We start from the raw sequence: 13,003 nt of genomic DNA, 5'->3' as shown, positions 1-13,003 counted from the left end.
GGTGGCTGTACGCTACCATAGTGAGGATAAAGCGGTTCAGAAAATAATATGTGACACATGCTGTTTCATAGCATCAAGACCACAAAAATCACGACTAGTCTACGTCATCTTCAAAGCGAATACATTGAGTTGGGAGGACAAACCATCTTGTACACATTCACTCTTTGGGGACAACATGGGCGTGGTTACGACCAATTTGACGCAACTGCGTAAATTAAGCACATGCGCAGTAACTCGGCTTCTCAAACAGCCATTTCGATGGTGACGACGACGAGCACGCACGAGAGGTGAGGCGTCGAGCAATTTACTGGCCTAAGTGCGTTTTTGTCACGCTACCGGGAGAATTTTTGGGACTCAATTGAGCCCCAAACTCTAACTAATCTTTTAGTTTATTGCCAGGTCGAACACACCGTCGACAATTTAAGTTTGAGCTCATTATCCCCACCGGCTGTGACTCGTTATCTTAGCGTTAGCATTAGCGTCACAAACGCTACCATTTGACTTATGTAGTCCGTTTTCTCTCCATTATTGATTCGTGTAGAAAGACTTTTAATTTGATCAAACAAAGCTGAGACATCAACGAACAGATTTCTGGGTAAAAGTTCACTCAAAGATGACACTCAGAGGCACAACTTAGTTCGTGGTTTTGTGTAAGTAATGATAGTTTTCACGGCGAGTGCTAAACACCCTTTTCTAATTTGTAATTGTTCGGTTTTCACAAAAAAATAATTTATACAAAAATTGTTAAGCCAACTTTCTCCTAGCTGTTAATGTCAGTCTGTTTATTTAATCGCCTTGTCTAGAAAAGGGAAAATAGCACGGAGAACTCTAACGTATTTTCTTTATCTTGCTCGTTTATTAAATTTCTTGTAAGATTTGTCTTTCCTGTAATAATTGTTTGGCAACTCCCAAATAGCTTGGACTAATCATGTTTCCCTGTTTAGTATCAACATGCAGACCCTTGAGGTTACAAGAGAGGAGACTGGGCCAGATCAAGGTAAAACTATTTCCAAAAAAAACAACAACCTAATCCTATCTTGAATTTCCACTCTGTGATAACTTGCTGTTTTGTTGCAAGTTTTCCCTGTTTAGCATCGACATGCAGCTCTTCCTACATGACCAAAACACACATCCTTGAGGTTACAGGAGAGAAGCCTGGTGCCAGATCAAGGTAAAACTATTTCCCAAAAAAACAACAACCTAATCCTATCTTGAATTTCCACTCTGTGATAACTTGCTGTTTTGTTGCAAGTTTTCCCTGTTTAGCATCGACATGCAGCTCTTCCTACATGACCAAAACACACATCCTTGAGCTTACAGGAGAGAAGCCTGGTGCCAGATCAAGGTAAAACTATATCCCAAAAAAACAACAACCTAATCCTATCTTGAATTTCCACTCTGTGATAACTTGCTGTTTTGTTGCAAGTTTTCCCTGTTTAGCATCGCCATGCAGCTCTTCCTACATGACCAAAACACACATCCTTGAGCTTACAGGAGAGAAGCCTGGTGCCAGATCAAGGTAAAACTATTCCCCAAAAATCCCCACCTGTTGAATTGCCATATATACTAACTTTTGCTTTTTGTACACAGGTGATCTTCCATGCAGGATGCCCACTTGATACCTCTCTGAACTTTGTACTTAAGGGAATGCTGGCAAGCTTCTCAGAGGTTTTTTTTTTTTACTTTTAAATTTTCTAGTACACCCCCCCCCAAAAAAATCTTTTTCCTTTCAAGTATTTTTTTCCCCTAAGTGTTAACTTTTTTTTATTTTCAAATAAGCACTTGGGTAAAATTGTTTTTTTCTTGTCTGCAGGTGGAGGAAAACACAAATCACATTTTAAATGTTGTGGTCAAAGTGTGCCAGAATTAAAATGTTTTCATGTTAATAAAAAAACTGAACTTGACATGTTATTTGCACTTTTGGTAAATAAATATGAAGAATAAGAAAAATATTCATTTCAAGAACTTTATTTTTCCACAAATTACACAGCTCTCAGGATAGATTCTGGTAGTACATGAAGCAATCATTCATCAGTAAACAGAAATACTCTTCTTCCCCTTGGGTGGAATTCTGTAAAAAAGACAAGGTACAATAAATTAAGTCCAAAATAAAAAAAACAGCTATTAAGTTAGCTTTTTCTATCAAAATGATACTTGTCTTCAGGAAGGTCCTGCAGGCCAGCATCCCACTGCAAAAGAAAAGGAACATTAAACAACAGGAGGGGGAAAAAGACTTTGCTCAAGGGCCCCTATCCAGTCTATTTTCCATGTCCACCAACACACCTTAATCAGATTAATTCAGATGTGGATGATATGGGAAAACATACTGGACAGGGGCCCTCATAGACCAGAGTTGGAGACACCTGTTCTACAACAATAAGTACCTGAGGGGATGTTGGTGTTAAAGATTGTGCTGTCTTCCGATGTCCCATATACCAGCAGCTCACCATGTCACTTTTTGGGGGGGAAGTTTGTCTTGTCACCTCTCTTTAGCATTGACGTTGATAAACTTGGGTGGACCCTGAATAGAAGCAATGTACAAAATGACATCACATCACATGGAAATAAATTAGTAACCGGGTACTACCTGATCCACAACTTCTGCCATGCCTTTGGTCTTCTGGTTGATTTTGACAGCTTTCACCTGCTTTGTCACCTCTTCCAGTCTTCGTGGCTTTAAACCCCTACAAAACAGGAGCGTGATTATGAAATTGCTTATTTAACCATTTTGATGCACAAATGACCCACATTCATTTCCTGTTATTTCATCCTGGATGAGGATTTCAGATTCATTTAAAAATTAAAAAAGTCCAAAAACGTATCATTTCTTCTGTTTCTCTTGGTACAAGGAGGAAAATTTGTTATTTTACCATATGTTCAAACTAGTCAAAAATGACCCCTGCGCTATTGTTGAATGAATATCTCACAGGTTCTTGCTAGTAAAAATCACATACCTGTCGATAACTGCCCTTATAAATGATTATGATTCACCTTACAAACACCGTACGAGTCGTACGGTGTTTGTAAGGTTTTTGGGGGGAATCATAATCATTTATAAGGGCAGTTATCGGCAGAGGTTGACAGGTATGAAATCAATACCAGACCAGTGAAGTGTGTTTTCATACAACCTTTGAATGTATCATAATGAAAGTTAATTGAGCGAAGCCTTAAATATTGAACGCTGATATTTCATTATTGCACAGATGGAGATAATAGAATGTATTTTTTGAAAGGACTCACTTTGCTGACAAACGGCTCATTATGGCGTCGACAAGCTGCTCCTTTTTGGCTGTTTTGGCCACATTCTTGATGTTTCCCAGCACTCTGCGCTCGTTGAGGAACTGAAACACACAATGGAATGATTTCTTGTTAAACATAAAGAGCTATAGGTAACGCAATGTAGCCAAATTGTTAGCAAACATTTTGATGTGTCCATCCACGTTGGGCCACAACACGCCAACGAAGTGCTCCCATCAAAAAGCACGCTTAAAATGAGAACTGGGGCTTCGATAACCCCAAATGACAACATACCGAACGCCCTGCATTGTCATGTGAGAACTTTATCAGGTCTATCTTCGGTAAATCGCCACTTCTGACCTGCTCTGCAGTCCACTCCGACACCGGCCCACGGCTCATCCGCCATTTTAAAGATTCCAAATTGGTAGCTTTGGCTACGCCACTCTATCTCTAGCCAATCATAGTTTGTGAACGTGATGACGTATCCCACGCCTACAAGAAGGCGTTGCTGTCGTCAACTCGCAATCTGATTGGTCAAAGCAACAGTTTTCTTGACACTTATTTTATGCTGCAGGGCCTGCAAAATCGACAATTATTTTATGCTGCAGGGCCTGCAAAATTGATTGTAAAGTCCCCCAGGTAGATTTCTGGACTTGTCAAAAGGGGAGGACGTAATGATAGCTCCTAAGCTCTTTCAGCAACACACTTATTTATTTATATATTTATTAACTTATTACCTATCTTTTTTATGTCTAAAATGCCTTTCCTATTTCTGCATCCTCACCCTCTTGCTACTGTGACAACGAAATTTCTCGAATACGGGATGAATAAAGTTATCCAATCCAATCCAATATTGACAAGTGACGCTCGGTAAAATGAACACATTTGACTGTTTTGACTGAAGGCAAGCCAATAACAATGAGTCCGCAATGACGTCATTATCAAGCTGCCGGAGGCTGCGGCTGCGCACAGCGGCACACAGCGGCGCACAGTGGCGCACAGCTGCTTGCTACTGTCGCCGTCTCATCCGCTGCTCTCGGCGGGGAGAAGGAAAAGGATCTGCGCTAAGCCGCCAGTGGAGATCGCCAGTTCGGTCGAAAGCGGGCCCGGCGACCATGGATCCCGCGGTCGCATTCGGATCTGCCAAAGCCGGCAAGCTGGCCTTCGACCCGGTCGCCTTCTTCACGCATCCGCGGACCATCATGAGGATCCTCTCGTGGGTGAGGGAGCGTCTGCAACAAAAACCTCCAATAAATAAATAAATAGATCAATAAATGGGGCGCTGGGGGGCGGCTGGTGGTCTTTTAGTGATTTTTAATAATATCGTTTTTGTCTTCATATTAGCATTTATGTGCATTTGTGGCGGCTGCAGCTTGCCAAGCTAATCAACGTTTTGATTGGTGCATTTCGCTAAAAGCCTCTTTTGTCTACAGCTGCAACCTGTATGTTAATCAGCTGCAGAAAATAAGCGTACAGCCACCTACATTATTAATATATATTATATTATAGTTTACATGGGTATATATAAAATGAATAAATGTGAATTTGTAGTGTACTTTTCATATTGTGATGGCATTTTACTGTTTTAATAACCTTAATCCTCAGATGAGCTATGAGCAGTTTCAAGTTTACGTTACATTATGCATTCTATTTTATATATTTAAACATATTTAATTCGACAAAAATGTCATTTTATATACCAGAGTGCAATTTCACATTATTCTCTAAAAGTGCAGATGAAATAAATATGACTATTATTCTTAATGTTTTTATGGGTTTCTTTTTATGTTGCCAAATTTAATTTGTTTAACTATGTGTTTTTCACCTTCTTCACATCTAACCTCTAATGCATTTTAAACCGTTTTTATTACTTACTCATTTTTTCCTCCATAATTTTTTTTTGCATTTGACTATACGTAGAGTAATTCAAAATAGTATTCTCATCAGTTCAGTATTTTCAAAGTTCTTTTTTTGCATTCTTGGTTCTTTCAATACCATTGACAAAAATAGATTTTTAATTATCTGTCTCTTTTCATTCTTCTCCCTTGAATCTAAATTAGACATTCAAGTCCAAGTGCTGTTAATTTATGAACATTTCCCATTTGATTTTACATTGTATTTTGATCTCAATATTATTTTTTTCTACATGACTATCCACTTGATATTCTGTAACAATGAAAAAAAATGTGTTCATGTACGCAGGTTTTTTCCATCGTGGTGTTCAGTTGCATTGTGAACGAGGGCTACATGAACATTGGCAGCGAGCGTCTTTTGTGCATCTTCAACAAGAATGCGGACGCCTGCAACTATGGGATGACCCTGGGCGTGTCCTGTTTCCTGGCCAGCGCCTGCTTCCTGGTCCTGGACGCCATCTTTCCGTCTTTTAGCAGCCTGAAGGACAGACGGCGTGCCGTGTTGCTTGACCTTGTCTGCTCTGGTAAAGAACAACAAACCCCAAAGTGTCAAAAACCGTGAAAAATGGGGGAATACTGTGAAAAAAAAATCTGCAGTAGTCCCCAACTTTCGCTGTGCCCCGCAAAATTCGAAAAAACGTAAAAAACGGGGGAATACTGCAAAAAATATTTCCGCAGTAGTCCCCCAACTTTCGCTAGCCCCGAAAAATTTCGAAAAAACCTGCAAAAAACGAGGGAATACTGCGTAAAACATTTCCGCAGTAGTCCCCCGACTTTCGCTATGTCCCGCAAAATTGGAGAAATAAACGCAAAAAACGCAGTGTCATTGATTTTGAAAGGGAGATTGATCAAATAAAGGCTTGTGATCTTTCAATGTTTTTTTTGATAGGACAATCCTTAACTTTCTTCCTGTCTCTGTTCTCTGAGGCGTGGCCAGCTTCCTGTGGTTCGTGGGCTTCTGCTTCTTGGCCAACCAGTGGCAGGCGACGTCACCGGACGAGCTGCCTCTGTCGCAGGGTGCCGACGCCGCCCGAGCCGTCATTGCCTTTAGCTTCTTCTCTGTCATCACTTGGGTCAGTGGCTAGTTAGGTTTGGTCAAATGTTTGTCTGCCCTTGGCACAAACGCCATTCATGAGTAGCCACCGCTTGCTCACATTAATTGAATGCTGCGACTGGATGTCATCAAAAATCATGTTCTAGACCTGGGGTGTCAGACTCGGGTTGGTTCGCGGGCCGCTTTAACGTCAACTTGAGTTCACGTGGACCATTTTAGATAGAATATTTAGATATTTTTTTAAATAAATGGATTAAAAGAATTGGATTAAAAGCCCTGAATATTCAGTTATTTATAGATCTAAAACAATGTATGTTTTAGCTTTTTTTTTAAAATATATTTTTAGATTTTACTAAATGATTTTTGAACTGAAAACACAGAAAAAAATGATTAAAAAATTACACTTTTTGGTTTAAAAGGGGGAAAGTCAGGAAATTTAATATACATCTATACTCTTCATTTGAATTTGATCCTAAAACAGAAAGTTGGCACTCACAATTTACTTTCCCGGGCCACACAAAATGATGCGGCGGGCCAGATTTGGCCCCCGGGCCGCCACTTTGACACATGTTAGAGACAATAATTTCTCCAAAAGTGAGCAATTTCATTGTCTCTATTTTAATGCAACAAAGATCATGTTAAGTCTATTTTTGCACTATGCAAATACTTGCTTTCATAATAATAATAAGTTATTTCATTGTTTCTTTGAAACAGAAAGTTGGCACTCACAATTTACTTTCCCGGGCCACACAAAATGATGCGGCGGGCCAGATTTGGCCCCCGGGCCGCCACTTTGATACATGTTATAGACAATCACTTCTCCAAAAGTGAGCAATTTCATTGTCTCTATTTTAATGCAACAAAGATCATGTTAAGTCTTTTTTTGCACTATGCAAATACTTGCTTTCATAATAATAAGTTATTTCATTGTTTCTTTGAAACAAAACTTTTAGGTAAAGACCCCAGTGGTCGTAGTTTGTTTTAAACTTGTTTTTCCCTGATTGGCATCCATTTTGACTAATGTTTTAACAAAAGTCAAATAGCTACATTGCTGCAATTTTTGACCACGCTTTTGTTATCGGCGACTTTGCCACCGTCGAAATCACGAGGCTAACCTCTAGAATTTCTCTTCTCCTCAGACGGTGCTGACACTGAGCGCCCTGCGTCGCTATCTGTCGGGATCGCAAGCCAACCTGTTCACGTGGCAGCACCTGGACCCCGTCTCCGGCCACGCGAGGGCCACGCCCTACCCCATCGCCAACGGGGCCACCATCGTCACGACCAAGCCCTACCAAGCCCCGCCCTTCACCGAGACGTTGGACCCGCAGAAGCTCACGCAGCAGCAGCACAGATCGGTGGCGCCCGCCTTCTAATCGACGCGCAACTGTTGTTGTCGTGGCAACCTCACATTCTCCGCTTTGGTTTGTTCACACACACAGACGCACTCACGTAATCACGCACTCGCAGTCACACAAACAATGACGCATGTTCTTCTAGTGTAGTTGACGCCTTACAAAACGGACATTTTTAGAGAATCTTTTTGTTGGCTCACAATTTGATTGACAGGTAGAAATAGGGAGACATGATTTGCAGGGAAATTTAAAAAAAAAGAAAAAAAGGCCTGCAACATCATGAATGTTCCAACCCATCTAAAATATTCATGTGATTTAATATTTCATTGTATATGCTCAAGCGAATGAAAAAAAAAAAGAAAACAAATAAAGCCAGCACCAACAAAAGAGAGTTCGCCGTTTGTTATTCCTTTTCGGATAAATGTTTTATACTCATTTTTGGGGTTAATGCTGTAAACATAAAACAAGCATGAAAATTAAATCTGGGTTGCTTAAAATTTCCGAAAGTTATTACCCACGTACACTCTTACTTAATAAAATCAACATTATAGTAAGGCTTTTTTGTGAAAAAAAAGACTGTTATATTTGATTTAAAAAAAGGACCATGGATAGTAAGGCTTTAAAAAAACAAAAAAAAGACTATGTATAGTGAGGCTTTTTCTTTAAAAAAATACCATATATAGATAGTAATGCTAGTTATAATAACATGAGGAGTAAAAGTCAGTTATGAACTAGTTTTATTTCAAAGTCTGTGTTAAAAGGCCTGCTGCTCATTGTGAGTCTCAAACCATTTAATGTGCAATGTTTCAAACCATCGTCATAATTCCAACCAACATCCCGGAACATTCATCACTGTTAAAATTTCCACTTTTGTTTTCCTCGGTGGCCGTTAATAAAATAAACTCTCCTTTCACACAACCATTAATAAGCCCTTCTCGTCTACACTCTTCCTCAAACATGAACAAAAATAGTGGAAATTGCCCCAAAATGACCGCCTACACGTCTTCTCGATTTTCCGATGATCTGTAAAACCTATCTGAGGTGGAGTTTTTCTCTTTTTTTCTTTTTCTAGCGACTGATTAAGCAATTGGGTGTTCACCACCATTTCAAAAACCCCTATAATACAAACATTTTCATCAGATACACATTGCATAATTAGCCACATTGTGGGGCATGTGGAAGTCCCCCCCAAAAGGCCATTCAAGTCCAACTTCAGTAAGCAGGGGGCAGTCTAACGCTACATCTACCTGAGAATACAAAGCCATTAATTGGGAAGTAAAACTCATCAGGCAATAATAGTTTCGTAATTATTGGGTGTGTGTCTTTGGGGGGAGGGGGGGGTCTTAGGGTGGAGGTAGAGACCGCTTAAGCCTAGGTCACACTATCAACAGATGATGATGGAATTCAGTACTTTCTTATAAGAAATAAATTATGAACAAAGGTAAGCTTTTATTGAAATCCCATTTTGTCACGAATGATGGAAAGTTAGGAGATGCTTTGGAATTTGTGCTAAACCCATTTTTAAACATTAGTATTGCAGGGCACGAGGAGATGGACAACCATTAATGCTCACACCCAGAGCTGTGAGGCTGACGTGCTAACCACTCAAGCCAACGCGTCCCCCTATTTTATGCGTTGTGTTGTGTTATGTTATGTGTTGTTACGTTACATTATGTTGTGGTATGTGTTGTGTTATGTTACGTTATGTTGTGTTATGTATTGTTACGTTAAGTGATGTTGTGTTAAGTGTTAGGATATGTTATTTGTTGTGTGTTATGTATGTATTGTTACGTTACATTATGTTGTATTATGCGTTGTGTTAAGTGGTATGTGTTGTGTTGTTATGTTACGTTATGTATTGTTACGTTAAGTGATGTTGTGTTAAGTGTTAGGATATGTTATTTGTTGTGTGTTATGTATGTATTGTTATGTTACATTATGTTTTGTTATGTTGTGTTATGCGTTCTGTTAAGTGGTATGTTGTGTTGTGTTATGTTGTGTTAAGTATGTATTGTTATGTTACATTATGTTAAGTGGTATGTTGTGTTGTGTTATGTTACGTTATGTTGTGTTAAGTATGTATTGTTAAGTTACATTATGTTAAGTGATGTGTTATGTTATGCGTTGTGTTAGCTATGTGTTATGTTATGCGTTGTGTTAGCTATGTGTTATTTTATGTTGTGTTATGTTACGTTATGTAATGTTGTGTTAAGTGAAGTGTTGTTATGCATTGTTGTGTTGTTATGTTATGCGTGTTGTGATGTGTTATGTTATGCGTGTTGTGTTATGTTATGTTACGTGTGATGCGTTATGTTATGCGTGTTGTGTTATGTTATGTTACGTGTGATGCGTTATGTTATGCGTGTTGTGTTATGTGGGTTGTGTTGTGTGTTGTGCTGTGATTATGTTAATGTTATATTCAGATTATATAGGAAGAGGAAGGAGTTTTATTGCTACTGTGACCTAGGTTTGAGGCGCAGGGAAAAGAAGGGATTCGGAGCAGGAGAATAGTAACGAGCAAAAAGAGAAGAGACGTGTGCTAAGTATACGTAGCGGCAATTCTAAAGGCTAAAAGAATTCAAAGTTGTGCAAAACCAAGACGCAACGCAGTACAGGTAGGTCAGGGGGGGGGAGACGGAACACACAAACCCTGTGATTGGCCAGAACAAGGCAGGGGGCGTGGCCCGCACACCTCACAAAAAGTGTCAGTTGTCCACAGAGGCGGATTCGGGCGGATTGGTCACCTGAGTGGTGGCGTCAAACGACAGTGTCCGCCTCCTCAGCTCAACGCTGCTGTCCATCAACTGGGTGGCCATGGTAATTGGCTCCTGCCCCGGCGGCGGGCTCACGCGCTCCTTTCTGTTCCTGCCCGATATCGGGGAGACCGATCGACTGAGCCGGGCGTGGGCGTCGTCGGGATCGGGCACCAGGTGTCTCTGCGAGGGCGCGTTGATGCGTCGCACTTCCTCGTCCGCAGTGTCATCCGTCTGGGGCTCAGATGCCGCCGCGTCCTTTACCGCTACGTCCAACTCGGCTCTGGGTTCCGTTTCGGACGTTTCGCCACGCCCCCGGCATGAAATCACCCTCTGGGGTTGAGTGTACTTCAAGGTGTGGACGCTAGATGAACGCTGGCGAGGTGGCGTGGGAGAAGAAGAAGAGGAGGCAGCGGCGGGCATGGGGATGTGGCTGTCCGACAAGTTGTCCGCCAAGCCGCTCTGATCCAGAGAATCACTTCGCACGGCTTCCTGCAAGCAAAAAAATAAAGTCATAGAACTCACAGGCTGTGTTCTGGTAGTTAGTCAAATTTATTTTGCAAGATGTTCAATTTATTTTGACTTATCATTATGAAATTGGTGCTGTTGGGGAAGTGCAACTTCAAATTCTTTCATTCATTTTACGAACTGCTTACCTCACAAGGGTCGTGGGGGGTGCTGGAGCCTATCCCAGCTAATTATAGGGCACCAGGAGACAAAGGACGACAACCAGTCACACTCATACTAAAGGGCAATTTAGAGTGTTCAACAAGCCTACTGTGCAGGTTTTCTGGCATGCGGGAGAAAATCAGAGTACCCGGAAAAAACCTACGTGAGCTTTGGAAGAAAATGCAAACTAGATCGAACCCTCGACCCCAGAACTGTTAGGCCGAAAAGTTCTGTTCACAATTAAAAATTGTGACGTTGATATGAAGTTCACTGTTCCAAAAATGAATGATTTCTTAGAAAAAAAAGCTATTAATCCACAACAACTAGTATTTTCTTAAAAATTAAATTAGCATCGGGACATCACGAATGGGAACGCACTCACTTGTCTGCGCAGCTGTCGGCCGGCGGCGCGGAAGGACGCCGGCCTCTTGAGGACCGAACTGTCGGGGACGTAGGAAGGGCTCAGCTTATTGCGATCCAGACTCTCCTCGGGACTCAGCCAATGAGAGGGGCCCCCGGAGGGACCGTGCAGAGGACTCAGCCGGAGGGAGGGATGTCTGTCGATGCTGCAGCTGGACGTCAGCTTGCCCCTTTCCGCGGCGACTCGGTATCCGTCAACGCTGAGCGCGTAGCTCAGCCGGCGTCCGTCGGCGGTGGCTGGTGCGGGGCTGTAACGGCACGCGTCCACGCTGTGGGCCGAGTCCAGTCGGTGGCGCTGGGGCGGGCCGGAACGGTGAGGGGAACTCTTTTCGATGCTCTGGGTGCTGCTGAGGCAGATGGTGGGCCGGCTGCTGCGGCCGTAGCCCAGCGAGGCGTGGCTGATGGCGGGAAGGGCGCCCGGAACCTGCAGCAGCGAGCCGCCTCCACTGGAACCCAGCGATGACATGGAGCCTACTCAACAAAAATACCAAGTACAGAAAATAATGATTGATATGTTCAAGACTTGAGTAACACAAATACAAAGTGTCATTTTATTTTCATCATAATTTGGTGATAATAACAATTTGGAGTTATTAAATTGGAGTATTTAATTTTTATCATCAAAATATCCGCATAATGGCTGTACTTGTGCAATGAAAACAGTTAATAATCATTGCACAATAGAATAATATATTAAATAAATACTATTTGGTAACAATTTATGGTTCTGGGGCAATGTTCCGTCTAAGCTGCGCGCGTGCGCAATTGCGCACTACTCTCGTCTTCTCCGACCTGAAAAAGCAAAAATCTCACCCGAATAGCCGTAAGCCGAATAGACGTCGACTCCAGCCGGCGGGAACGCCGCGCATCTGAGCGGCTGCTGGCCGTAGCTGTCGCTAGGCAGGGACAGCATGCGGCCGATGCTCAACAGGTTGTCGTGGCGATGCTCCTCATCCTCCACCTGCACCTGCCAATCCATCAAACGTAAATGAGCGTCACCCGATTGAGTGGCACCATTCAACGAGGTTCCCCCGTCGACGACGGCAGACGTCTAACCGAAACATTGTTCTGGAGGCAAACCTGCGCGGGCGCATCGCCGTTGAGGGCGACGAGGTCCCCGGGTGGCGCGGCGAGACTGTTCCTGCGGGCGGCGAGGCTGTTTCTGCGGGCGGCCTCCTCGCGCTCCTGCCTTTCCTCCAGCTCGTCCAGCAGGGCTTCCTTGTTGCTCTCTTCCAGGTGCTTCATGAGGACGGCCACCACCACGTTGACCAGCACGAACTGAGCCGTCAGCACGAAGGTGACAAAGTAGACGGGCGAGATCAGCGGCAAGTAGGTCAGGCAGTGGCGGTCTTCTGGTCGGCAGTCGCGCAGCGTGTCCTGAAATGAGATTCGTGTTTCTTTTGATAACAAAAAATTGACAATTTTTGACAAGAAAAAAGTATTCGGAATATTTTAAGTACAGTTGAAATTCTGAAAGCCTTTTGCTACTTCAATGAATGTAAATATGAACCCTATATACACATATATAAAATGATTTAACTGTATTCCCAATATCCTCCAAGAGGATCTGCAAAAGAGCAATTGTCTGTCTGTCCGCCCGCTTTT

At 42.3% G+C, this 13,003-nt stretch overlaps 3 protein-coding genes and 1 long non-coding RNA gene across 9 annotated transcripts in view; 2 read left to right on the top strand and 2 right to left on the bottom strand.

Moving 5' to 3' along the window:
* Positions 1–60: 60 nt before the first annotated feature.
* LOC144077567 (uncharacterized) lies at positions 61–1,948 on the top strand. 2 transcript variants are annotated; one of them, XR_013301046.1, is made up of 7 exons: positions 61–287; positions 945–997; positions 1,079–1,171; positions 1,253–1,345; positions 1,427–1,519; positions 1,591–1,668; positions 1,814–1,948. It is a non-coding gene; the product is annotated as an uncharacterized LOC144077567 (long non-coding RNA). The 2 variants fall into 2 exon arrangements; XR_013301045.1 differs by lacking the exon at positions 1,814–1,948 and having other exon boundaries at positions 69–287; positions 1,591–1,726.
* A 4-nt stretch (positions 1,949–1,952) lies between these two features.
* On the bottom strand, positions 1,953–3,696 carry LOC144077565 (peptidyl-prolyl cis-trans isomerase FKBP3-like). Of its 4 annotated transcripts, none has more exons than XR_013301043.1 (5): positions 3,532–3,696; positions 3,241–3,341; positions 2,585–2,684; positions 2,385–2,521; positions 1,953–2,071 (listed from the first exon to the last, which is right to left on the bottom strand). XR_013301043.1 is itself a non-coding variant. In XM_077605411.1 (4 exons), exons 1-4 carry the CDS (start codon positions 3,634–3,636, stop codon positions 2,480–2,482), a joined length of 345 nt encoding a protein of 114 aa, XP_077461537.1. In that variant the 5' UTR covers positions 3,637–3,696; the 3' UTR covers positions 2,464–2,479. The 4 variants fall into 4 exon arrangements, 2 of the variants coding, with proteins under 2 accessions (XP_077461537.1, XP_077461538.1); XR_013301044.1 differs by having other exon boundaries at positions 2,611–2,684; XM_077605411.1 differs by lacking the exon at positions 1,953–2,071 and having other exon boundaries at positions 2,464–2,521; positions 2,588–2,684.
* A 492-nt stretch (positions 3,697–4,188) lies between these two features.
* LOC144077455 (synaptogyrin-3-like) lies at positions 4,189–8,080 on the top strand. Its single transcript, XM_077605225.1, has 4 exons — positions 4,189–4,457; positions 5,440–5,674; positions 6,078–6,223; positions 7,344–8,080. The coding sequence occupies exons 1-4, from the start codon at positions 4,353–4,355 to the stop codon at positions 7,575–7,577; spliced, it is 720 nt and encodes a 239-aa protein (XP_077461351.1). The 5' UTR covers positions 4,189–4,352; the 3' UTR covers positions 7,578–8,080.
* A 1,526-nt stretch (positions 8,081–9,606) lies between these two features.
* Positions 9,607–13,003, bottom strand: part of LOC144077388 (voltage-dependent T-type calcium channel subunit alpha-1H-like) — a 58,031-nt gene continuing 54,634 nt past the window's right edge. For both annotated transcript variants that reach the window (XM_077605099.1, XM_077605098.1), the window contains 4 exons: positions 12,479–12,775; positions 12,212–12,365; positions 11,361–11,869; positions 9,607–10,801 (listed from right to left, as the gene is read on the bottom strand). In XM_077605099.1, coding sequence (XP_077461225.1) covers positions 10,262–10,801; positions 11,361–11,869; positions 12,212–12,365; positions 12,479–12,775 — 1,500 coding nt within the window. In that variant the 3' untranslated portion in view covers positions 9,607–10,261. The remainder of the gene's footprint in view (positions 10,802–11,360; positions 11,870–12,211; positions 12,366–12,478; positions 12,776–13,003) is intronic.

The sequence above is a fragment of the Stigmatopora argus genome, chromosome 7 (assembly GCF_051989625.1).
Source record: "Stigmatopora argus isolate UIUO_Sarg chromosome 7, RoL_Sarg_1.0, whole genome shotgun sequence".
NCBI classification, from domain to species: Eukaryota; Metazoa; Chordata; class Actinopteri; order Syngnathiformes; family Syngnathidae; genus Stigmatopora; species Stigmatopora argus.
Note: the sequence above shows the minus strand (reverse complement) of the source record. Positions and strands in the feature narration are given on the sequence as shown.